Below are 26,997 nucleotides of genomic sequence, written 5' to 3'. Positions count from 1 at the left end.
GATGCTGCAACTCTGGTGGCTCACCACACAAGGCAGCTGAATGCTGAGCTGAGAGTTCCTGGTTCTAGTTCCAGTAGCTCCTGATACTGGTTAACATCTTCAGTGCCCCTGGGTAATTTAAAATAACTGATGTGGTAGCTATGTGTTAGTAAATAGGAAGCCATCACAGGGCAAGGATTTGGTGTAGTCACATGACAAAAGATTTTATCATCTTCCCAGAGAAAGTCTGTCATTGTGTTTCATTTTGCACCCCACATTTCAAAGGAATTGCATGAATTTATAAGCGGTGATCTTACCTCTTGTTTGTGTTGGAGTAAGAATAAATGGTCACGGTGCTCAAACATTTCCCAGTAGTGGCTTCACTACTGAGGCTGTTTGCACTTTCCTCTCATCAATATGAGTAATGTCTTTGTTCAAAGTGAATGAGGGAAAGTTTATATTTTAGAGCAAGTTTACATTTAGTCAGAAATTATAACTGGGAATAAATGCCAATTTATGATACTTTGACTATTCCCAGCATCTGCTTTGAAGATCAAGAGGAGACCAGTGTAGACTGTGCACTAAGTGCTACATGATTAAAGGAAATTGATGTATTGAATGGACACACTGAAGATTGGTTTCTCTGCTTGAAATTTTCCCATTGTCAATATATACATATATATATATATATATAGAGAGAGAGAGAGAGAGAGAATGCTGTGATTGTAACAACAGTTATTTTATTTCTTTGTTGGCTGCAGATGGCAGATTTCCTGGTAAGTGTATATATTTTGCAATGCTAACATTTCTTTTTGTAATCTACTCTGCCACATTATTAATGGGCCTTCTTTAGGACTGTTTTTTAGGGTGCCATTGTTTGGTATTAGAATAAGACTTCTATCTGGAGGCGAGGTGGAAAAGTACTGTTAATGTTGCATTACAACTTGCATTAGTATCTTTAGTGATCATATTTCTTAAATACAATTATAGTTCTTATTTCAGATGATGCCAAGAACAGTTTTTATTCTCTGTAACAGACATTTTATGATATTCACGATCCTAATTTACTTTGTGGTCTCGCCTTGTTGGATTTTGAACTGAAGTTTTGCACTGAACTTCCACAACTATGTTTGCAGATTCATAAATGTGACACTGCATTATAAGCCACTGCCTTGTAAGGCAGTTTCATGACCACACTTCCCATAATATTTTGAAAAACAACAACATGAAATGTTTGTATAGGACAAGCTACTTGTGAAATAAACTTGGGACAAATCAGCTTACAGTTGCAAACTTAAGATCAAGTTGATTTTCATGTTTTTTCTTCTTTAATGTAGAATGTCTTGTCTGTGTGTTTTTCCAGTCATGTAACTTGGATGGCCTAAATCTGCTTTTGGATTGTTCGAAGAGCATGAAGGGTTGATTTAATTTATGTTTCCATTGATGCACTATTAGGGCTTATACAGTAATAATTGATTCTGTACAACAAAATGGCAAGAGGCAAGCTGAAAGTAAGTTAATTTGAGATTCATTATGGGTATTTAATGCACTCCTTAAACCTAGAAAGGAACTAATTAATGCCATTTTCCCAAAGCCCTCTTGCATTTTAAACCATCAGGATTGCAATGCAATGCAGGGCTTTCAGAAGAGTGTCTCTTTTCTTGTCTTGTATTACTATGGATCTAGACTGTATATTTCTGCAGAAGATGTACCTGACATTATTCTCTGTTTTGTTGGGGTGTTGCATGCAGGCCTGGTAGGCAGCAAAGTAAGCTGCAGCTGTGGGAAGAGAGGGCAGATAGAAACAGAAGGCATCTTCCTCCATGGAGCAACGCAGCTCCTCCTAGGGAATCCCAGGGCAGAATGGGGCAGCAGCAAGGGTGTAGCCAAGAGGGGAAGGGAGGGAGCTGCCCCCCCAGCTCAACAATAGAAATACTTAACTAACTGACCAATCACATTGGTTCTCCCTCCCCCCCCAAGCTCTGTCCTCCCTAACAAAGTCCTCCCCCCCCCAATAAAAATCCTGGCTATGCCCATGGGCAACAGAGAACTTACTGTCCAAATGGAAACTCTCTCCTTACAAGAACCTATGGTATATATGGATGTGAAGTCTTTGAAATCCTCTGCTGGCTTAGAGTAAAAGGCAACTGTCCTGCTTCACTGACCTTGGTCTTAGCTCATCTACCGGTAATTGTTTGGGAAAGAAACATTTGAATTTGAATCCAATTGTATCAGGATATTTTGGAAAAAATATTTGTGTTTGTTGACTGCATAGTTATTGCTATTTCTTTAAGTGCTTTGTAAGCCTCAAGACCAGAGTGTGTCTTATATTTATATTTTTCCCATGTGGGAAACATTAATTTATACACATTTATTTCTGAACATTGACTGATGTATTTAGGTCTGTAATGCAAATGTGTGAGTTTCAACTAGCTTCAGATGAATTAGGGCAATAGTGGAGCAAGGCAGGCATGGAGGTCTAAAGATGTAAACCCTCAACAGGAGAAAAATGCCCAAGTATGAGCTCCCCTATGGTCTTCAAGTATAGAATCTCAAAACTGTTAAGCAATAGTGCATTCAAGTAAGAGGAAATTTGCAAAATCACCAGCTGGCATGCTATTATTTTCTTTGTAGATTACACTCAATATCTCAGCTTTACCTGAAATCAAAATACAAATAAACAAATGTATGGTGAATGCACACATATATTTGTTGTAGCAAATCATGGCTTCTCAGTGTGTGTAAAAGGATTTGCAACATGATTAACTGCAGGTTTCGTATGGTTTCTTAGGTAGAATTGCTCTTTATTATGAAACCTCCAGTGGAGGAATGCAGTGGAACCTCCAATCAGTGAACACTCAAGAGCTTGTGTGGTCAAGCAAGCAAACATATTTTAATAAATTAATACAAATCAGAGGCTTCTGTCAATACCTCTTTTCTTTCATAAGTTCTCTTATAAGACACCATGAAAATGGAAGGTGATGTTTCAAGTTAAAAGGATGCAATTTTCTTTGTAAGTGGAAGAAGCAGCACAGAGTAATCAAATTAGATACATCAAAGACATGGCTGATTTCCATTATGTCTCATTGATATGGAATTAGTTTTGTCTAATTTTGAACTGACTCAAGTGCAACCTTGAATACTGAAGTGTGCCTTGACTTTGTTTTCCAGTTCTTTTGCATATATATTTATGGAACTAGGCTGCATAGAATAGTGAACAATACTTTCAGTAGAGGTGATAATGTTAATAGCAGTTGTCCTACCTTTATTTTGCTGAATTCGTTTAGTCAGTATTACAGACTCATTTTCTGCTCAATCTTTACAAGGGTTGTTGTTTAATTTGGTAACTTTACTATGTAGCAAACCTTTTCATGTTTGTATTTAGGACTATTCTTTATACATGCTGACTGTGTAAACTGACATCAGGGTTCATTTTAATTAGAATTAATCAGTTGTGTTCATATTAAATAGTCTACAGGATTTCTCAGTATACAAAGTACTGACCAGTTTTCCTAACCATGATCATGATAGCAAAAACATGTTTTGTGGCTCCTCTCTCCCTCCCTCCCCCATCAACATGCTAAGTAAATGCAATATTAGAGCTATGCCACTTGTTCTCTTGATCTCAAGTATTGAAGTTTTTACAAAAATGTGTCAGCAAGTTACAGTGGAAATAGATTTTTATTTTTAAAGACATTTGGTTACATTTTGTATAGCTGATTTTTTTTTTGGTAAAGCATTGATAGAAAAACTTGTGACTTAAAACTGTTTTTATGCTGAGAGTATAACATTAAGGAATTACTTATTGACTGACAAATAAATGTAAGATGCATACTATATAATTTAACATGTCAAATTTTAGAGAGGTAGTTGTGTTGGTCTGCTTCAGCAAAACCAGCAAAGAATATTGATTTACTGTGGTATAAACTTTTTGTGGGCAAGCTCCATTTCGTCATAAACGTAGTGTTATCGCTAGTTGGTAGAGATACCTATTGTCATGAGTGCATGGAGTCTGACCTGGAGGAGGGCATCAGTGGATTGGGAGCTGGAGATCCAGATCCAGGGGAGATCCTGGTGGGCTATCTGGAGAGCAGGCCATCCTGATTCCTGTGACATTGGATGTCCCAGGTGCAACGACACAAGCCATTGAGCCAATCCTGGTGCCTTCCTCTGTCAGCACAACATCTTCCCATTTGGGGGAGGCAACTGAGGATACGTTTGACAGCAAGCTGGCTCTCTTGACTCTGTTTCCATCTCCAAGAATGCAGAGGTGACTGTGCCAGTGTGAACAAACCATGTATGCCCAACATTTCCGTGCTTCCCCAGTCCCAAGGTTCAGATTCCATAACCAGCAGAATATGGTTTATTCTTAATTGCTCTAGCCAAATTTTCTACAGTATGGGAGTTTCAGTCTCTGTTGTGGCAGAGTCTATTATGCCAAGATTGTTATTAAACATAATTGAAGTTTCGTTATATGGAGGAGCTGAGGTTTTCTGGGAGCCATATATATTAGTTCTTAACAAGTCCAGATCAATTGACAAGTTAGCTAAGCTTTCATTAGAGGAATATGTAGCAAAATCTCTTATTTGGGATAAGACATCTCCTTCCCCGTTACTTGCATACGTGCTATATAAAGGACCAGGGCTGTCCTTATAAGACATATTAATTACACCTTGCTGCAATTGGTTTGTAGTTAACTCTGCCTCCCTTGATCCAGTTGCTGAGTCACGATAGTCCAGCATAGATTTCTGGACTAAATTGGCAATGTAGTTCTGGACGATTTATCTGAAGCACTGAGGGTCTGTGCTCATGTAGTCACCATGTTAAAACCATGTTAAAACAGTTGCTGTCCCAGCTCCTGTCCTTCAATTAAAACATATGACTTTTAAGCCCATATAAAAGTAAAACAGATATGCTCCTAGCCTGTATGTTGCATTTAACATTAACTGCTGAGCCAACTGACTGTAAAACTTTAACATTATTAAAAATAAAACAAATTAAAAGTAGAACAGACTGCAGAATTCAAGGACAAACAGCCTTACTCATTGCCATCTTTACCTGGAAGAACAGCACCCTATTTTGCTCATAAGATGCTATCACAAACCGTATTTTAGTTCTGATTTGTAGGGCAACTAGCATGCACAACCTATAGCTTGCCAAGTGTGGATGATTTGGCAAACTGTGATTTGTCAAGGACCCAGAATTAAGTTACCGTATTTTTCGGACTATTGGACGCACCGGTCCATAGGACGCACCTAGATTTGGGGGGGGGGGGAATAAAGGCAAAAAATTTTTATCCCCCCCCCGCCAGGCGCGGGGCTGGGGCGGGGAAGCCCGAGCTTCCCCCTCCCCCAGAACGGGACCCAGAGCCATGCCGAAGCTGCGCGCAGCTTTGGCATCGCTCTGGGAGCTTGCGGGGCTGGGGGAGGAGGAAGCCTTCCGCCAGCCTCCAAACCATGTCGGGAGACAGCAAGATGGCGCGCTGCGCCTCTCCCGCTGTCCCCCGAGTTTGCGGGGCTGGGCCAGCCTTCTAACCAAGTCGGACAGCGGGAAGGGCGCGCTGCGCCCCTGCCGCTGTCTCCCGAGTTTGCGGGGCTGGCGACGGGGAGGAGCAGGCTTCTCCCCCCGCCAGCCTTCTAACCAAGTCGGGGGACAGCGGCAAAGGCGCGCTGCGCCTCTCCCGCTGTCCCCCGAGTTTGCGGGGCTGGCGACGGGGAGGAGCAGGCTTCTCCCCCCGCCAGCCTTCTAGACAAGTCGGGGGACAGCGGCAAAGGCGCGCTGCGCCTCTCCCGCTGTCCCCCGAGTTTGCGGGGCTGGCGACGGGGAGGAGCAGGCTTCTCCCCCCGCCAGCCTTCTAGCCAAGTCGGGGGACAGCGGGAAAGGCGCGCTGCGCCTCTCCCGCTGTCTCCCGAGTTTGCGGGGCTGGCGACGGGGAGGAGCAGGCTCCCCCCCAGCCTTCTAACCAAGTCGGGGGACAGCGGGAATGGCGCGCTGCGCCTCTCCCGCTGTCTCCCGAGTTTGTGGGGCTGGCGGTGGGGCTCTCCTGAAGCCTGGAGGTTGTGGGGCTGGTGGGGGGGAGAAGCAGGCTTGCTTCTCCCACCCCCAGCCTCCAGATCAGGTCGGGGAATAGCGGGATGGCGGAGCGCTGCCATCCCGCTATTCCCCGACCTGATCTGGAGGTTGTGGGGATGGTGGGGGGGGAGAAGCAGGCTTGCTTCTCCCACCCCCAGCCTCCAGATCAGGTCGGGGAATAGCGGGATGGCGGAGCGCTGCCATCCCGCTATTCCCCGACCTGATCTGGAGGTTGTGGGGATGGTGGGGGGGAGAAGCAGGCTTGCTTCTCCCACCCCCAGCCTCCAGATCAGGTCGGGGAATAGCGGGATGGCGGAGCGCTGCCATCCCGCTATTCCCCGACCTGATCTGGACGTTGTGGGGATGGTGGGGGGGGGAGAAGCAGGCTTGCTTCTCCCACCCCCAGCCTCCAGATCAGGTCGGGGAATAGCGGGATGGCGGAGCGCTGCCATCCCGCTATTCCCCGACCTGATCTGGAGGTTGTGGGGATGGTGGGGGGGGAGAAGCAGGCTTGCTTCTCCCACCCCCAGCCTCCAGATCAGGTCGGGGAATAGCGGGATGGCGGCGCTTCGCCATCCCCCTATCCCCCGAGCTTGTGGGGCTGGGGGGGGGAGAAGCAGGCTTGCTTCTCCCCCCGCCAGCCTCCAGATCAGGTCGGGGAATAGCGGGGTGGCGGCTCTGCGCCTCCCCGCTGTCCCCAGCTTTTGGGTGCAGGCTGCTGCCCGCAAGCCTTGCGAGCCCGCGGGACATCCCGCCGGGCTTGCAAGACTTGGGATAGCTTCCTGAAGCCTGGAGAGCGAGAGGGGTCGGTGCGCACCGACTCCTCTCGCTCTCCAGGCTTCAGGAAAAGCCTGCATTCGCACCATAGGACGCACACACATTTCCCCTTCATTTTTGGAGGGGAAAAAGTGCGTCCTATAGTGCGAAAAATACGGTAATCTGTTGTTGTATGCAAGGGGAGGGGAATGTAGAAGCACTTAAGTCTGATTGTGCATGTAACGTTATACCATAGTTTGGCATTGCATCTAAACCACATGTTTACTTGTTCTAAATCAATCCATTGTTAGTGCTTCATATAGTTAATCTTTTACTCTACCTCCATTGAAAAAATGAGCACGAAGCATCAAGCTTAATTAGAGAGGCGTCCATCTTTATAGCCCATATACACAAGCTATGAATATATTATTCAAGGAACAGACTTTAAAAAATATATTTAGCTAGTTACCGATTTGTAATTAGCCTCTTGATTTTAATGAGCAAGGTTGGCAATACAAAGGCAAAGTGAAGTGGATGGAAGCACAAACAGTTCTATTCTTCACAATTATAGAAACAATAATAAAATCAACCTTGACACTTCATCCAGTACCTGAAGTTCTTTATCTCCTATAAAGAAAAAAATGAAATTATTGCATACACTTTTATTTAGAACTAATAAGTTTTCAGATGTTGAAGGAAATAATATAGCTATCGTTATTGTAAAGGTGTAGAATGGATGTTTGTCTTTTCTGTGCAGCTGTGTTACATTATAAGGCTCTGCAAATAATTATCCAAATAATTATTCTCTCTGGTGAAAACTGATTGCTGAAGAAAAATACTGCAAGGTATTAAACATAGGTATTAAACTTGCTGTAGCGGTTTTGGTCTTGGTTGACGCCTGCCTCCTTAGCCAGCCCGACTGGATGTAAACAAGACTAGCCTAGAGGCAGCATGCAATGGCAGACAGACCCATCTGATCCTTCTCTATCCTTTCCCTGACTGCACAAAGAGCAGAGGTAGCTGGTGGGTGGCTCTAGCAAGCAGAGCAGCAGAGTAAGGGCAGAAAAATGAGGCAGAGGGAGCACTGCTGGGTGTCCTAGAAGCTGACTGAGCACCCTCCTTGGGGCAGCCAACCTCCAAGAGGGGAACACACTGCAGGTAAGCCGCATGCTGAGAGCCCAGTGGCGAGCCAAGGCCCAAGAGAAGAAACTGGTGCTGCATTGCAGGCTTGGGGTAGAGTGCCGAGGAAGGTTAGTGTATTAGCCAACTGAATAACCCTTTGTAGAATAGGGGCAATAGCAATAGCAAGCTGTCCCTGGACTAGAGATAAGAAGTGGGGTTCTGAGGACTTGTCTGTTGTAATCCACTCCCAATGGTACATCTCACAGCCCGTATTCTCCTGCTCTCTTCAACTGGTTCATCTGGAGAAGGGGGAACTCTCACTCACCCCTCTATTCATTACCGTGTGGCTCAGCTCTTTTTAGATGAAGCACAGACTGCTATTATGAGGAGCTGAAACATTTGTACTTTGTAGGTAAATATGCTGTTTTCAGGTGGTTTTAGTAATCACGGTATCTTGGACGCCTTGGGTTGCATTCACTGTCAAGCTGTCACATGTGGTCTGTCTGTTCAGGCATATCCACTTGCCAGACAGAACGAACCACTCTCCCTTCTCCCCTGTGTGTTCTTGTAGGGGTTTCTCCCCTCCACTTGAGTCAATTGTGGGGGCAGGATGGGGGGAGGCTGGTTATGCAAGCGGAAGCTCTTGTGCAAGGCTTCATTTGATGGATTCATTTGGTGAATTCTGCTCCTAGTATACCAAATTTCAGCATTCTGTCTGTTGTGGAAATCCCTCCCAGATGGGATTTCCTGTACTAAAGCTTAGTTCATCCTGACTCCTTTGGCTGTTTTAGAAGGAATACACAGGAATAGGCCCCATTTTGATTGTTCTTAAAAAGTTGAAGAACTAGGTTTATTTTTTTTAAAGGAGAATAATGTGGTATTTTGTGAGGAACATTCAGAATTTTAAATTGGTCTATACTTTTAATTTCATTTATTCAGGTTTGCGCAAATTTTATTTATGTCAACTTGTGTTACATTTGTAGATCTAGAGTTCCTTTTGTTTGTCAATTTTCTGTTTTGTAGTAGTCCAGTGATTAGATACAAAGAATTGGATATGAATATGAGGCTCTATTCCAACCCACTATTGGGATGGGGGCCTTTTCAGCTGTGGTACCCAAGAGCTAGAAGGTTTGCCTGGCTCCTTCACTATTTGCTTATAGATAGACTGCTTCTTCAGCAAGCTTTTTGGTAGCTTATCCACATTATTTTATGTTACTATAGGCTTTTAAAAAATCTTTTCAAAATATTGTTACTGGTTTTATTTTTTTATTTTTTTAATCCTTTGTAAGCCACCTTGGCTGTTAGAAAGGTAAAGTATAAAAACTGAACATGCATACATGAAAATGAATAAAAGGGCATTCTTGACAATATCTTTATGGTTTAATTTCATGTTACTGCTGTAATTCTAATCAAGGTGTTATAATTTCTTCCTTTAGGTTCTGTATATGAACCCCTTAAAAGCATTAACCTTCCCAGGCCAGATGGAGAAAGTCTGTGGGATAAGCTGGATAGTTACTATCGGATAGGTAAGTCAAAGGAGAGGCAATTTGTTTTGGAAGTAATATGTTTACTTTTTGTGAACGTAACTTATTTAAACAATTAGGAAATCACAAATTTTGTGTCTCATCCTGTGGAACCGTCAGTATTGGTGAAAATTCAAATGTTCTTTAAATGGTTTGGAAACTTGAATACCTTAGGGAAGGACTATCTCCTCCCATTTATCTCCATTCTGATCCATGTTGAAGGTCTTGCTCTGGGTTCCACCAGCTGAGGGCGAGAACAGGACCTTTATGATGTCAACACTGTGAAATGTCCTCCCCCAGGGAAGTCTGCCTGGTCCCTATTTTGTTGTTGTTGTTGCTAATCTTCTGTCACAGTTGGCTGTTTAAGGAACTTCCATTGGGGGCAAATGGACCTGTGCTTTCCTCTGTCTGCTATGTTGCTGGGCAAAATACCCTAGTTTCTTGCTGATTTCTTTCTGCTGATATATTTGCTGTGCTTTATGTATTTCTTATTGATTGTTTTATTGTTTTGCTTTATTTTCCCCCTCTTTTACTATCAGCCGCTTTGCCTTTATTTTTTGAAAAGTAAAATAAGTAATTTGAATACATAGTTCTACGTTCTTGTAATATCACTAGGATCATGAAAAGTACAGGTGTTTACATTGTAGCAATGCTCACCTGTTTCACATATTCAATCAAAAGTATCATGTAGACCAGGGGTCGCCAAAATTTTTTAGCCGCAGGCTGGTCCACTGTCCCTCAGACCTTGTGGCAGGCTGGAGAAGCGGCACTGGGGGGGGGGGGAGCTGGAAGAAGAGGTGAGGGGGGCAAGTAGTCCTCCTCCCCAACCCCAGCCGCTGCGCTTACCTTCCCTGGGGCTGCTTCTGCTTCTCGTGGGTAGGCAGAGAGAACTTGTCCTCTCTACTCTCTGGCCCACAGGAGCACCAGGGGGGCGGCGGTGGAGGGAAGATGAGCGGCGCAAAAGGACTGGCTCCAGAGAGGGGCTGCTTAAAATGATGCTCAGCCAGCTCAGCCCAGCTCCCTTCCTCCTCTAGGCAGAGCGGGGAGAAGCCAGGAGGAGGCAGGGAGGAGGCGCCACTGCGTTGTGTGTGAGGGAGAGGGAGGGAAATGGAATGGCGCAGGGGGGGAAATGGCGCAGGCCGAACGAACAGAATTCCCATGCCAATCTATGGACAGTCTGCAGGCCGGATCCTGAAGGCAATTGGGCCTGATCCAGCCCACGGACGTTAGTTTTCTGACCCCTGATGTAGACTAAGATTTTATTTGTTCAGGACTGAATATTGCTTATATTCAGGCACATTCAGTTCTGCAACGTTAAATCTATTAAGGCAAATAAGCAACCAACAGTGAGCCATACGGCCTGCTCAAATGTGCTGTGTTTTCAAGCAGTGAATGCCTACCCATTTGTTTGAATCCAGCCAGAGTAGGATTCAGCTAGAGCAGCGATCTCAATTATTCAGTGGCAAAAAATAAGCAATGACAGTGCAACCACAAACAGTCAAGCAGATGCACTTGTACAGTGTGTACAACACTACCTTCAAATGGAGGCTCTCACACAGACCATCCAGTTTAAATTCTAAAACTTGGCAATGCCTAACTTTGCTGCTTCTTGCTATCCTTTTCATAATTATTCAAAAGTATTCATAATTCTAAAAGCAGTCATTTCATAATTATTCAAAATTGACAGCCTACTCTAGGATGAAGTGCCTTCGCTTGAGTGACCCAGCTGGCAAAGTTCAAATATAAAGATTTGTATCTTAAATTTCAAAATATTTTAAAATGAATGTTCCCTTTTTATTATGGCAGGTCAGATAAAGAGAGAAGGGGGGGTGGAATTCTGAACAGACAGGTCTGCTGATTTATTGTGCTTGGTAGCTGTTGTGGCCAGATTATGGTGTCCACTACAGTGATGGACAGCTTCAATTGGTTGCACCAATTTCTCTCCCTCCCTTGGCAAGCCAGGGTGACAGAGGTGCGCCTGCCACCTTTTTTTTTTGCTACCAGTCTTGGCTACTTTGACATGCGGCATTGTGAAATTGTGACAATACCCACTTGGATGTTGTTGTGATATAGCAATGAAACACGAGTGCTGCTAGGGGGATAACACCAAGGACTGCAGGGTTTTTTTGCCTCTTTCTTCTCAGCACAGCGGATTGCATCCCACCCCAAGTTACTCCCAGTTGTGATATGGGACATGGTGTTGTGGCACGAGGGGCTACAGGCAGAGGAGGAAATCAGAAGAAATTGGGCATCTGTTTCTCCAATTCAGATAGCGCAAGAAGCTCTTTGGAGCCCAGTTGTAATAATAAAGTTTATATTATTTGAGAAACAGCATATTCAAACAAACACGTTTTTCCTTCTCTGAGCAAGATTCCAGTTCATTTTACAATCTATATTACATTAAATAAATCCATCATTGTTTTTCATCTGTCTCCCAATATAGAAGTTATAAAATGACCTTCTAAAGTAGTAATGGGCTGTTCTTGGAACCTCTAGCCTAGTTAAAATAAACTTTAAAATACTATCGGTAGAACTTCCTTGAGAATAATTAAAATTTATGGTTTTCATTGCTTGTAGGCATTTTATATAAATACTGAATAAAAGTTTACTGAAGACTATCCACAGAGTAAAAAAGATTTTTGTTTTAATTTCCCCCCAGAAGCCTTAATTGAACCATAAATAGCTTTCACATGGAAGGGCATTTCTTCAGTATTCTGTTCTGAGGTACCAATAATGCTCTGAATGTGATTGTTCAATAACTAAACTCTCTATAAAGCATAAAAAGTGGAAGAATCTAAACTAAAGGTGTTATAAAGAGGATAGTAAGATTACATTAAGCTAGAAACACAAACTGGATAAGACAGACATAGACATGGCCAACTCTGCACCTGATGCATTGTAATATATATATATATATATATATATATATATATATATATATATATATATATATATATATATATATATTTGGTACTGGGCAGGATGAGCAAGTGTTAAGGAGGATTTTGCCTCTTATTAGGTGTTGAGGTATGCTAAAATATGTGGTATAATGGCAGTTTGTTTCCATGCAGAGTTCCAAAGGAACTGGGAGTTGTAGCTTTGTTCAGGGACTGAAAATTCTGTGATAGCATTCTCTAGGCTTCACATAGAACTAGTGTCCTCAGGGTTCCTTGAGGGGATGCTATCACAGTTAAACTGCTTTTGTAGTGTAGACAAAGCCTAGGAACAGCAGTCAACAGATGTTGCTAAGAACAGATCCAGAGCAAAAGGCACAAAGGAAAAACAATAGAGAAACATGGGGAAATGGTAAAAACTGACATGCAGTTTTGCATGTGCATCTTTTTCCTTGCAACATCATTAACTTATTTATTCTCAGTTTTTCTTTTCCATGTTATCTGGTTTTTGCAGGTCGTATTCCTTTGTTTTAAAATACTGTACTTTCTGAAACTGGATTAAACTCGAAGTAATAGTAATAATTGTTGTTTATCTTGGCAGTCAAGTCAACAGTGTTACTTTTCCAAAGTCCAACCACTGGCCTCTTTCCTACAAAAACACTGGGTGACAACCAAAGGGCAAAAGTACATGACAGTCTTTACTGCGCTGCCTGCGCCTGGGCCCTGGCACTTGCATACAGGTAAAAATGGATGAGTTCTTGTTTGTGTGGTCCAATGCACTTAAGTTATTAGTCCACTAAAATGTTTAGTGACCAGCCTTCCTTCCTTCTTATGCTAAAAAGGCATTTGTGTCAATGGAGTGGGGGTGGGCAGCCACCACAAAGTTTTGTAAAATTTATATGCACTATGTCTCAGGTTGTTGTATTATAATCAGTGTATTCTGCCCTGCAAATCTTAGCAACCCAGAATCTCATCACTAGATTTTAGTATCACTTTTATCCATGGAAAATCATTAAGGTCAACTACCTTGGCTTCTGTAAGCAGTAGCGGTCATTCTCACATAGCTGATTGTTGGCTTGGCAATCTGAATCTAAAAAGTCATGTTGCCTTTCCTCATTTTCAGTTTCTTGAGTCATTCTTGAGACCATTTCAGTAAGCACCAAGTAGCTAAACTATGCAGACTCACAGCAGTAGACATCCAATAATAAAACATTCAAAAGTAATATTTGAAAATACCCAAATAACTCAAAACACCCATTAAACTCTTTTACAACTGAATAAAACAGTTAATTTATGTAATTAATGTACATCATTATTATACATTGAAATTATTTGATCAGCAGAGTTCCATGCCTGTCATCAAAAACTGACCCCAATTTCTCCCCCATCCTTAATTATAGAGGCTGTTTCAGCAAATAGAGCTGCCTTGTCTGTCAAATATTGGCACTCTCTATGTAACAATAATATTAATTTTAAAAACACTCCAATAATTCATTTTCTTAAAAGGAAAAGAAAGCTTTTGAAAACCCTAATAACTAGCACTTGATTTTCTAATCATAGTCTTGCAGCGCTACAGAATTGCTTCAATTTCAATCCTTTCTGTGTGTCTTGTGTGTGGGGATACTTTCCTATAGGAAAACCTAAGCATCTGGGTAGGGGAGAACTAGTGCAAATAGCTTGTGTGAACTAGTGGTACATATATGTGTGACCTGGTCTTACACCCAGTCAAACTATTTGCCCAGGTTTGCCTGCTCTGTTTGGCAGTAGCTTGCCAGGGTCTTAAGCAGAGATCTTTTGCGCACTTTTCTGCTGGATCCTTTTCGCTTGAGATGCTGATGGTTGCATTTTGGACCTTCTGCATGCAGCACATGTGCTCTACCGCTGAGCTTTGCTCCCTCCCACACTTGGCAGATATACCTATTACATTGGGCACATTAGTAGAATAGGCAGGCATTAATGTCTGCAGACTAATCTGACTTGATCATCCTCTGGCTTTCTACTACAAGTGCCACTGCATGTCCTCTGCCTCTTCATTAGAACGATTCAGCTTCCAGAAGTCTTCACCTCATTCCTTCCATGTAGTTTTTAGTTAGGCTTTCCGACTAGCTAAAATTTAGGCTTCCATTCCTTCCATGTAGGCTTCCTGACTATTTCCTCCACGTGAAAATGTGGTAAAGGGTGCTGCCTTTACCACAATCAAGAGATGGGAAATGGGCACACTCTTTCCCCAGCCTTACACATAGGAGATACATTGGCACCAGTGTTAAATTTGGTTAAGCAGGTTCCACACCTAAGCAGAATTCTTAACCAGTGTTTTGGTCCAGTTGTATTCAGCAGTACTTTCCTTTGAGTGGATTTGGTTATGATTGTGTCGTATGAGTGTTTAAAAGGTTTAAATTGGTTTTTTTGTTTGTTATATAACTAATGTATCATGTATACTACTTTGTGAGGATATGTTCGTGAAAATCAAAATATAATTTATGAAATAAATAAATAGAACATTTCCCCCAGGTACCCTAGAGGGCTTTGTTTGTTTGTTTGTTTTGCAGGTGTTTATGTTTGCATTCTTAGGTGGGTTCACATTCAGTTGTGGTGTCCTCCACCTGTAGCCCATTGTGTTAACCCAAACAATGTATTTCTGAACAGAACCTGTTAAAACTTTTGAGTCAAAATGTGTCCTTGTGCAGTTCCTGCTGTTAATTCTTCCACCTATGTAAGAATGAATAAAAACAGCTTTGTTGTCTACACATAGTTGAAAGTTGTTGTTTTGTGTGATTTTGGCTCATTGGATATCTTTAGTGGTGCCTTGGTGCTAGAATTCAGAAATTAATGGCAAATTGAAGTAATGGAAAACAACTCAGTCTTGAAAAAGGAGATGAACATATCAAATGGAAAGCAGAAATAAATGTATCATAATTAATGTATGATACTTTACTACATTGCATAATTAAATATGATGAAACTGTCTAAATTATAAATGATGAGCAATTGTAGCTATAGAAAGATTCATTACAGGGTGGTGTTACCATAGTAACTAGTGAGAATACTTTAAAATATGAATTAGTTTTACAGTGCATCAGTGTTCAATAAATATTTTTCATCTATAAAATAGGATCTATTTTAACTATAATTTTAATTCAAACCAAATTACCTCCCCAGGTGTATAAAGTATGGAACAGAAGTTAACAAAATGAGATGCATAGGATGATAATTGAGCTGTGCAAGGACTCCAGCATACCTTTCCCAAGTTTGGTGGTTTGTTTTCCTTTGAAGCAGTTCAGAGGACTAAATCACATCTGTAGTAGTATTGGAGCTGCTACCCTGTGAGGTCTTCAGCTCTGAAAATGAATGCATCACTCAGGCAGGACCAGTAAGATGGTTTCTTGCCAAAGAATGTTGGAGGATGAGTGGCATTCATGTGAGAAGGAACCATCTCATTGACTCCACCTAGATGGTTCTTTTTTTTCAGACACTCCTAGGGCAGCATAGGATTGTTCCTTGGGGAAGTGGTGGGCCTGAGCTGCTGCAGGTGGAGTTATTTGGGCCAGAGCATTCTAAGGTTGGAGGAGAGCAGTGGCGTAGCGTGGGTTGTCAGCACCCAGGGCAAGTAATTTGTGCCCCCTAACCCATGGATTTTAGTAGGGGCAGAGAGCTGCGAGTGCGAGCGCGCCCCCCAGATGTTGCGCCCGGTGCGGCTGGCCCCCCTGCACCCCCCATGCTACGCCACTGGAGGAGAGCACAGCAAAAAGGTAGTGTTGAGGGGTTAGAGCAGATGAGGAAGTCCTTGTCGGCTTTCCAGAGGACACTGGTTTGGCCACTGTGGGAAACCAGATGTTGGACCACTGAGTCTGATACAGTGAGGTTCTTCTTGTGTTCATTACAACTTTTGGGAGAGAAGAGGAAGAGCTAGAAGCAACTAAAGCTGGGCTGGGGACTGATCCCATGGATCAAAAAGTCTGAGAGAAACTGGAAAAGCCATTAAGAAATGAGTTTGTGGACCTCTAATATGTTTCCTTCATGGATTTTGAACACTTGACAAGAGTCCCTTCTTTACAAGCCTTCCATCTTCAGCTTGAGAAAGTACATGTGTGGTTGTGCAAGGAGGGTGTCGTTCAAACTTCACTTGCCCCATGCCTAGAAAGCACAGGTCTTATAGGTTTCCTGCTTCTCCTTTTCTAGGCATGGGTGTAAGCGGTTTTCCATTTGCCCTGCCACTTTCCCTGGGAAAACCCACTATTTGCTGCTGAATTGGAACAAACATCAATCTGCAGAAAACTTGAATGACATTTGCTCTCATTCAGCAGTAAAGAGCGGCTTTCACCAGGGGAAAGTGGTTGGACAAGCGGAAGTGTGGATGAGCCCAGAAGCAGAGAGAGAGAGGATCAGTGGTCCACACATCATCAGAGATTTGATTTGGCTAAGCCATTCATCTTTCAGCTTTTTAATTCTGTTAGGTAATGCAAACTAAAGCAAAATGGTGTGCACCCTTACGTTAGCCATGTGTGGAAGCACGAAGTGGGAGCTGTTGCCATAAGTACAAATATCTGTGGGAGGGCACAGGTATTTGCCTGAGGTCAAATGCTCATGATTAAATGATTCAAATCAGTGTGTCTTGTGTTCACACATACAGCTGAATTATTGTCTGGGTATCCCACAGTGGCTGCTTAAAGCTTGTTTCTCCACAACATGTTATGCAGTCCTCTGTTTCCTCTGACCCATGAGCTTTTATTGATTTCTAGAGGTTTAAAATGCATCTAAAGCCCTGAATACCAGTATGCTTTTAGACACAATGGCTGTTGGTTTCATGTCATGTTTGGATTTACTGGCGATCACTTGGGATTTGAAACCTGCTACATGTACCTTTTACTAATGCTTCTGTGTTCTTGTTTTTTGTATACCTTTTAACACTTCTGTGTTCCTGTCTTCCTAGAAGAGACAACTTCCTTTTTTGTTTCACAGACAAGACAGTAGTTCTAAATTCTCCATTGTGTTGGCCTAACACTCAGTCTGGCCATGCTACTTTTTATGAGCATTTTCCAGAACGACAAGAAGAAATTATATGTATTCTCCTGGAAACATAATTTTGAAACCTTTTTAGTTATGTGACTTTCCCTGTCCAAGAATCAAGTAGGTAGCCATGTTGGGCTGACGCAGACGACACAAACAAACAAACAAACAAATAAGTCCAGTAGCACCTTAGAGACCAACTAAGTTTGTTCTGGGTATAAGCTTTCGTGTTCATGCACCAGAACAAACTTAGTTGGTCTCTAAGGTGCTACTGGACAATTTTTTAATTTTTTAAAATTTATCCTGTCCAAGAAGTTAGATCAAGCACTCAGTCCCAAGGGCAGGCAACTGCCTTTGGGAGGCTGGCAGAGTGAAGGGAAAACACATAATCTAGTGTTTTCCCTTCATGCTGCCAACCTGTGAAAAGTTAACAAATTTTTGATTGACCTCGTGGTGTAACTTGACTCCATAGGCTGGGAGGATAATATTCTATTTTTCCTGCGTATCTGTTTCGGCTGAAACTGCTTGTTGTTCCCACCCCTGATCTGCAGCTAAACTTGAGTTCCTGTGGGCTCTCTGAAATGGTGTGTCATTTTGGCAGATGTGGGCAGGTGATTTCATTCACCTAATTTTGACTGTACAATTTTGATTCTTAATTTGGAAGAATTTGAGGTCTTCAAGCACATATTTCAACACTTCCCACAGAAATAGATTGCCATTTTTACTATATTAAAAAAATGCAACCTTTTCTACAAACTCTTAAAATGCAATTTAATCTAGTAGTTCACCTGTTATCTTTGTCCAATTTACTCTAACTTACACTTAAAAAAAATTCCCCTACCTCAAGTTAAGAGTATTTTCAAACTTTAATAATTTTCCATCAAAATCTTCTTTAGCATGGTATAATGCACACTTGTCATTTGTTATCATTTTAATTTACGTTTTACATTCAGTGTTCAAAATCAGCATATATGGTTTTGGAAGCTCCAGCCTCATTTAGTGGTTGATTAAATATCTGGTGCCATTCACAGTATCATTTTTATAGACATAATTTCCTCTTCCAATTCCCACTACCTACTCATTTAAATAGGTTCGACCTTCATGTTCTTTGAAGGATGCCTTCATATTGAATAAGTTATGCATGTACCATTTTGGGGATTCAAGTGTGGTTTGTATCCAGAGCTTTGCCAGTATGGTTTTGCTCATGCTTCCCACTGAATTATTAATCCCTTTTAACATTTATTTAATTATTTGAGGTCATGCCCTATTGCAGTTCATGAATTTTGTACTTTATTTCAAATGTCAGATTTTCAGTACCACTGTCAGGGTTTAAAGTGGGAGTCCAGTATGCCCTTTACCTGCTGCCATTTCAAAGATTTGAGCCTTTTCAGGAAGGTCAGCACTGCCTGGAGTCTCTGGTTCAAGTTTCAGATAGTGTTCTCATATCCATAAAGAAATGCAAATGAATATTAAAGGCCTTTCTCACATTACCTTATTGGCATGTGATCAAATCTCTAGACCACTACAGTGACTCCTCCCCATGTCAGCATCTCCACTCCCAGAAACTGTCACTGTGATGGTATGTGGAGAAGCCACAGCGTGAACTCTTTCCACACGGCCTGAAGGATGTTACCCATATGGTGCAAAAGCTACACTGAAACAATTTCCACACTCTATATGCAATGACTGTAGCTCAACATTCTGTGCCTGCTGGTGGACAGGTGAATTCTAATGTTGTGCAACGGAGGAACAACAGTGCAACAGTTGTACTGGTGATCCATCTACGGTAACTCAGTATGTTTACACTAAATTAGCAGCAGCTCTCCGGGATTTCAGGCAAGAGTCTCCCCCAGCTTTACCTTGAGATGCCAGGGATTGAACAGGTGACATTCTGCATGCAAAGCAGATGTTCTACTGCTGAACTATGGCCCATCCCCAAACTGATTGTGTGATCTATTGCACAGTAAAGTTAACAAATCACAAGTACCCTTATGCATTCTCTTGTGCATCTGAGTTCTGCTAGTGCAAAACATTTCGCTAGCAGAACAAGTATACTGCTAAGTTACTTTGACTTCGTACAACATTGAATACAACCATGTCTTTTTTTGCGTCTGCCTGTAGTTTTGGATGGTGTCTGTGGGTTTTTTAAAAAATAAAACACCCATACATTAGCAATGACCTGTTCAAGAATATTGTGTGCTTTAATGGACTTCTGGGAAGATTTTGCTTCCGCTTCCAGTACAGCTTAGGCAGGGATAAACCATTCTACAGCAACCAAGGAATTTGATGATATGAAGAACAATTGGGTTAATTCTTGAAAATTTCTTTATGGTTCATTCAAAAAGGTGTTCTATCTCCTTAAAATACTGCTTCCCTGTGGTCATCAAACTCTGCATTCTTTTTCTAATGTGTGCTACACAGGAAGGTGGTGTTAGTTTAACTGATATATTTATGAGGGAAGAGAAATGACTTGGGAATGCTGAATAATTTACTCCTATATCCAGTCAGCATCACACAGTAGGGAGATAATTTCTTCTTCTTCTTCTTGAGCGTTGCTCCAGCTCTGCTAGATTTTCATTGAAGAGCTAATTATAATTTTGTTTTCCTGCACAGACTTTGCATCAAGTGTGGATGATCTCTGTGCCAAACAACTTATATGCCAATGAAATCTTTTTTTTCTTCCTGGTTTAAACTTAGACTTTGTTGTTTTTGAAAGCTGGATAGCTCTATCAGTGCCTTCTCTTGAAATATTCATTTGCCACTGTTTGATTCCTCCGACTGTTTTTTTCTTCTTGGTGAACCTACTCACCTTTTAAAAGCCTGTCCTATTCTCTTTTTTTAATGACAGCTCTGTCTGAAGTACCCTTGGTAACTGCAAATCAAAACCCAAAGGTTCTTAACCAGCAGAGTACCTCCTAAGGAGTTCCATTTAATTACAAGATAGAAATGTCAGCTTTTAGAATTTATATGTTTAATTTCATTCCACTGCTTCTAAAAATATTATAAAACACTTAGTAATAAATGCAGTTACTGAACATATTAAACTGGTGAATAAAAGGTAGCCAGAATGTCTCCTGCGTTCTGTTACTTGTGCCTCTGGAAGGAATCTTTGACATCTTCCTTTCATTATAGCTTTAATTCCTTCTCCCCATGGGATTCATGCAGAACTAGGTAGCGATGATCTGAAGGTTTGTGCAGATGTTACTTTTTCTTTCTATGTTGTCAAAAGAAACAAGATATTCCTAGAAGCTTTCCCTACTCTTCGTTGAGAGCTTTTGCTTTGATTTCCTGTGTGTTCTCTCCACCTTTGTTGCACAGCTCACACAAGTAGTATTGAAATAAGTCTTAAAGTGAGTGCACAGTTGCACAGTACTCAGTTCTGGCCTTAGACTCTCTTACACTGTGGTGATTGAAAGCATTCATGTAGCACAGAGAGAGGGAAACCTTTTCAACCCAAGGATCGCATTCCTTCATGTAGAAACTTTTGGGCAGTGCATGCTAGTGGTACGCAGGGATCAGAGGCAAAAGTGGGCAGAGCAATGGATGCAGGTCCTTTGTACAAAAGTCAGATTCCCTATGTTTGTTGGAGGTTTCTGGCACCTGCACACATTACACCAGTCTCTATCCAGGCAAGAAAGATTATCACACTTCACAGACATATATTTATGACAAGCAGAGACACTTGTGAAGGGTGTGAAGCTGGGGCTAGTGAGTGTGGCCTGCAGAGAGTCATAAAGGCCAGATAGAGAGACCCAGAGGGCCACATTTAGCCCCCGAACCTCAGTTTCCCCAGCCTCCAATATAGTAGAGCAACAGTGATTATTAACTTGCCTGGTGCTTAAGATTTACTAATGCAGGGCACTGTTATTAATTATTACATTTATATCTCACCTTTCATCCAATGAGGCATACATGGTCTCCACGTCTCCAGCTATTCAAGGTAGGTTAGGCTTAGAGATGGTGACTGGCCCCCAGGCAAGCTAATGAACTTCATCACCAAGTTGGAATTCAAAATTTGGTCTCCCAGGCACTAGCAGACTACCACCGTATATATTTTATGAGAATATAATACCAGGAGTGTCAATAACATGGTGTGTCCATATGGTTCAGGGATTATTCCAGCAGCATTTTCTGTCCCCATCCTTGTTTTACCCTTCGGCCACCACCTACTAGGCCACAGCTTCCACTGGTGACATCTCTCATCTGGGACAAAAATGGGGGACAGTGCATTTAATCTCACTCATCCCATGATGAAGGCACATCTTTGCTTGCTGGCACTTGACAGTCCCAGTACTGTGTATCTTTTTGTAAACTGCGCTGAGAGCCTTCTGGGTCTTCAGTCTGGGATTTGCATGTTCTAAATAAATAAACAAATAAAATGGCTCAATTGAACTTTCAACCCTATAAGTCTGCATATCAGCCATTGTTCCCTAATCCTGCATATCTCTATGCATCACATACTTTCTCCTGTCATTTTTGGTTTCCGCTTTCTGAGCCATTGGTAATCCAGGTAATGCATTAAATTTTAAGGAGCTCACATGCTATACAGTAATTGCATTAACAGGCCAAGGAGGAGGGATGAGCCGTATGTTTGTGTGTATGTTGAAGGCTGAATGCCACTCTGCAAGCTAATTTTCCTGGCATTCTAAGTGTCCTGAGCAAATCCGTTGAGTGTATTAAGGTGACAGCTAACTGTATTAATGCCTTAATCACACATGACACCACCCCTAACACTATGATGACACTGAAGTACACCAGGTGGGTGGAGACTTTTAATGAGAGGGCAAGGCTTTTGTAAGGACTCTGCGAGTCATACTGGCACGAGAGGCAGAAGATGCAATGGCCTGTTTCCCAGTGCTGTCCCCAGAAGTAATACGAAGGAATCTGATGCATTATGCTCACTTCATACTGTTTAGAAATGATTAGCAACATTGCAAACCATCAATATGTCACAGTTATTTGTCAAATAAAAATATTGTTTCTGCCTGTCCTTTGATGATTCATAATTATTTGGATTTACTTTCTTTAAAATTTGTTTTAAACTTTTTAGTACTGTATTCTAAACTGTTGCAACTCACCCTAGACCTTATGGTGAAGGGCAAGTAATACCTTAAAATAATGATGATGATAATCGAAACTAGCAAATAAAGGGGTATCAAGTTTGTGGGCAACCTTTATTTGACTTCATTTCCTGAAACCTAGACATAGTGTTTGATTATTATTATTATTTTTTTTTTAAAAAAAACACCTATTGGCTTTATTGTGGCAAGGTTGATAAGGCCCGAGTGTATCAGAGTTTGCTGGTGCCACTATATAAAGCATTGTTAATACTTAATTATCAGGAAAGGGATGCTGGTACCTTTTACTTCCTTCTGAATGCATTTCCAATTTGTTTCACGGGTTATCTCTCTCACCCAGGCGTATTGATGATGACAAGGGAAGGACCCATGAGCTGGAGCATTCTGCTATAAAATGTATGCGAGGAATTCTCTACTGCTACATGCGCCAGGCTGATAAGGTAAAACTCTGCAGTGTGGACACAAGCACACACTTAATTCTAAAGGATTAAGTTAATTGTAAGCATTAAAAATGTTCTGACTGGGAATCAAATTAAAAGGGCAATGGGTGTGATGCCACAATGCAGCCTGCTAGGAAAGGTCAGTTCCCAGGCTCTGGGCCCAATGCGTTTAAAAGCTGAAGGCGAAGAAGCACCTGATGTTGTAAATGAACAACTGAATATATGTCAGAAATCCCATCTTTCAGTTGCTCTTGGAACTTAAGCAAACAACAGACGGGAGCTTGCTGGCTTAAGTAATGTTGAAAATGCACAGCAAGCTGGAACACTATGGAAAACATATACAACTGTTTTGGTATTTTAACTTTGGTATGTTTTAAAGGATTGTTGTATTTTTTTCCTTGATTTTCTTGTTTTATCCTTTTATAAACTGCTTTGAGCTTTGTTGTTTTTACGAGCCTTGTTGTTTTTAGCCGCCCAGAGTGGCTGGGGAAACTCAGCTAGATGGGCGGGGTATAAATAATATATTATTATTATTATTATTATTATTATTATTATTATTATTATTATTATTATTATTATTATTTTATTACGATCAAGTGGTGTGTAAATTTCATGAAATAAATAAATAGACTATCAAATTATAGAGTTGGGAATATTTTTTCCTGAAAACTGGTTTTGACAAAACACTAGAAACTCCCTCCTTGTTGTCTTTCAGCCAGCAGGTGAAGTCTGTTTTATTCTAACAGGCTTTGGGGGACTGACTTTTTTTTTTTTAAGGAAAGGGTTATTAAATAGTGCTGTGCTGTTTTTACTCTCTGTATTTTAATAGATCTGTTTTTATATTCTTTTAGTTCTATTATATTTTAATTGCTTTTTAACTATCTTATATGTTTTTAGCCTTTGGTGTTTTATCTGTATTGCTTTAATTTGTGTAAACTGCCTTGAATCCTAGTCTGGGGAAAAGGCAGGATATAAATAAACAACAACAACAACGACCTGTGGGAGCCATTTACAAGGCTGCTCTGTGAGCGACGTACAGATGGGAGCAGGGAATGTGAATAGTCTGCTCTTTTCCGTGAATTGAAAAGTGGCATTTTCCAGTTCTAGGAGGGAGCAGTTGATTTTGTTTGCTTTTGCTCCACCCTTGTTATATGGCTCACATGAGTAGACTGCTTACATCAGCAGCGTTTTTGTACAAATTAGCTTACATTGTATGGTTGGAACTGACTGAGCCATGCAGCCAACTAGGATTCTTGAGATTTTAAATCACCTTCAATAAATGTCAATACATTCTTAAAAGCACCTGGGAAAGGAATTTGTATGACCTCTGTTGCTCAGCCATTCTTAGTGTTAGGAAGCATCTTTCTGCCATTCTGGTTACAACATGTGTCAACTGGTCCATTTCCAAGGACAATTCAAAATGCTGGTTATGACTTCTAAAGCTCTTTATGGCTTTGGGGCCCAAGTTACTGTAAATATTATATCTCCCTTTACAAACCTGGCCAGGTGCTAAGATCCTCAGGTGAGCACCTTCTCTTGGTCCCATCAACATCAGACGTATGAGACATGAGAGGAAGCCTTTTCTGCAGCTACTGCCATATTGTGGAATTTCCCCCAAGGAGTGTTTAGACTTGCTTCTTTTTTGTTATCCTTCTGCTGGCAGGCTACGACCTTCCTGTTTAGACTGGCCTTTGAAAACTTAGGAGCAGATGATGCTGATCCCTGGGCTATCAGGGCAAACTGTATTTTAATGCTGGTTCTAAATGTAAACCACATTGAATCCCAACTTGGGAATATACATTTAATAAATATATAATCAATAAACTATATTGTGGTGTAACATTTGTGTATGGGATACACACTGAACAACTGGGGCTATCCCAACACTTTTCTGTCGGTAGAGAGGGAAATGTGTCCTCAGAACAACATTGTCCAATGCAGTTGACTTGTATGAACTAGCAAATGAGCTCACCTTTTAATTTATCTCCTTTTAAATGCTACTTGGGAGAGATTAATAATCTTTCCACACTTGCCATCTCTTCCGTTATGTGAGGGGAGAAGATCTTAAGGGATAACAAATCACATTAAGATACAGTCGTACCTTGGATCCTGAACGCCTTGTGAGTTGAACGTTTTGGCTCCCGAATGCCACAAACCCGAACATCCGACGTGGCTTCCATGGCTTCCGATTGGCTGCCTTGGTTTCTGAACGTTTTGGAAGTCGAATGGACTTCTGGAACGGATTCTGTTTGACTTCCAAGGTATGACTGTATTTTTATTTTTTTAAAAAAACATTGTCCCCATTCATTAAACCTTAAAAAAAATATATCATGGAACTTTAAGAATGAATTCAGACCATGCTATTAAAAGAATGATTCACTTGACATGTCTTTTATTTATCTATCTGCTTTGAAAAATTCAATGTGACAAGGTCTCCTTTAAGTAAGGTATTTCTCTCCTTTCTGTATGGGTTGATTTGACAAGGTGCTGTGCAAACATCTTTGATAGAGATAATTCAGGAAAGATTATTTATGAGCTCATGTCCCCAAGAGGATCTTGTCTTGCTCTTCAGAAATGGAACAACTTTCTTTCCTTCCATTTACTCTGTATGTGGAGACCATTTTCCCTGTAATGAAACTGGAGCTTGTTCCTGAAGGGTAATTATTGGATATTGCTTGAAGATAGCGAAGGATGTTCCCATATAATAACTTTTTAAAGTCTTAGTTTCCCACTAGTACTTTATCACGAGCATAAAAGCTGGGATCAAAAAGCTACTTTAGGCATGCCCAAGCCTTTCACTCTTCTAGGTGTTCTCCCCCACCCCTCCCCATATATATATTTTTAAACAGTGTAATAAAGTGAACCCTAAGAAACAAACTCAACCTTGTGTTAATCATGGTGCATCAATGTAGAAAGGGAGGATGCCAGGGTGCCAGAACTGCCTAGCATGAAGTTGTCAATTTTATATTGTTTTAGAATTAGCAGGGTTGGAGACTGTAATTGACCCCCAGGTCTCTTTTTCTTGTTATATCCTTCCAAGGCCATAGTATGATATAGTGGAAAAAAATCAATGTAATACCTTCCACTCCAGTTGTCTTCTGTCTCCTCTGGCTCCCTCCAGTCAACAAAGGTAAAAGTAACTGTAACATTAATTCCCTAAAGTTAAGTCTTTCAGGTATTTCCCTCACACAGAAGCTTCTTCACAATCATTGCATGGGGCCTTCTGCATGCAGCGTATCTGCCTTACCACTGAGCTATGGCCATTTGCCAAATAAAGCAGCCTGGGCAGATAATTGCCTCCAACCTTCCCTGTGGGGCTGAAGCTGGGCCTCCACAGTCTTACAACTAGATGCCATCATTCAAGTGGATTTTGTTTGAACATTCCAGCCAGGGAAATGGATGCACTCCTGACCTGGGTAATATCTTGCAGACTGGATGTTCATAGAAATATCACTGTATGGCTCAGTTTTCATAATTGATCTTTTCCATTTATGAACTTTGGGAAACAATATTTCTTTGTCTTATTTGAATCCCTCTCCCCTTCTCTCTCTCTCTCTCTCTCTCTCTCTCTCTCTCTCTCTCACACACACACACACACACACACACACTTTCTCCATATGTTCAGTCTTTGAGATATCTATGCATGCAGCTAACCTGAGAATACTCTGCCAAGAAAAGAATGCATTAAAATGATAACAAATAGGAAAGTGAATGTATTCATTAGTTGATGGCAGAGCTATTTAACAAGCCTATAATTTGTCTACCCAGGCTTGACATTGCACATCATTATCAAGAAATATCTTTTCAAATGTTATGCTACAGTAGAACTAATTTCATTCCAGAGTACAAAGAGGTAACCAGTTGTGCTAATGGTGGCAGTCATTTACAGCATGGCAGTGTAAAAATCCAACTCATCTCGCCATAACTGATGAATTTTGAAGGAGTAATCTAATATACCAATAGTTACACCATGGCCTATATTTTCATTTTATGTATGTGAGCAATGTCAATATCTTGAGATTGAAGATGCCTGCAATAAGCTTCACTTAATCATAAATGGAATAGCACAAGTGAACTGAGTTTGCAGTCCTGTGTTTTCTCTAATTTTAGCTTTTAAGCTTTTGGT

The 26,997-nt window shown here is 41.3% G+C and overlaps 1 protein-coding gene and 1 long non-coding RNA gene across 10 annotated transcripts in view; one reads left to right on the top strand and one right to left on the bottom strand.

Annotated features, from left to right (window-relative positions):
* Positions 1–26,997, top strand: part of PHKB (phosphorylase kinase regulatory subunit beta) — a 142,534-nt gene that overhangs the window by 18,392 nt on the left and 97,145 nt on the right. For 5 of the 9 annotated variants that reach the window (XM_081201140.1, XM_081201134.1, XM_081201132.1 and 2 more), the window contains 4 exons: positions 741–755; positions 9,366–9,455; positions 12,948–13,086; positions 22,772–22,871. In XM_081201140.1, the coding sequence (XP_081057266.1) occupies positions 741–755; positions 9,366–9,455; positions 12,948–13,086; positions 22,772–22,871 (344 nt within the window). The remainder of the gene's footprint in view (positions 1–740; positions 756–9,365; positions 9,456–12,947; positions 13,087–22,771; positions 22,872–26,997) is intronic. The other 4 variants (XM_081201136.1, XM_081201137.1, XM_081201139.1 and 1 more) reach the window with 1 other exon arrangement.
* LOC308590955 lies at positions 7,260–9,969 on the bottom strand. The gene is made up of 2 exons (XR_014009968.1): positions 9,622–9,969; positions 7,260–7,434 (listed from the first exon to the last, which is right to left on the bottom strand). It is a non-coding gene; the product is annotated as an uncharacterized lncRNA (long non-coding RNA).

The sequence above is a fragment of the Podarcis bocagei genome (genome assembly GCF_964188305.1).
Source record: "Podarcis bocagei genome assembly, chromosome: 7".
NCBI lineage: Eukaryota > Metazoa > Chordata > Lepidosauria > Squamata > Lacertidae > Podarcis > Podarcis bocagei.
The sequence above is the reverse complement of the archived record's forward strand: the minus strand, read 5'-3'. Positions and strand labels throughout refer to the sequence as shown.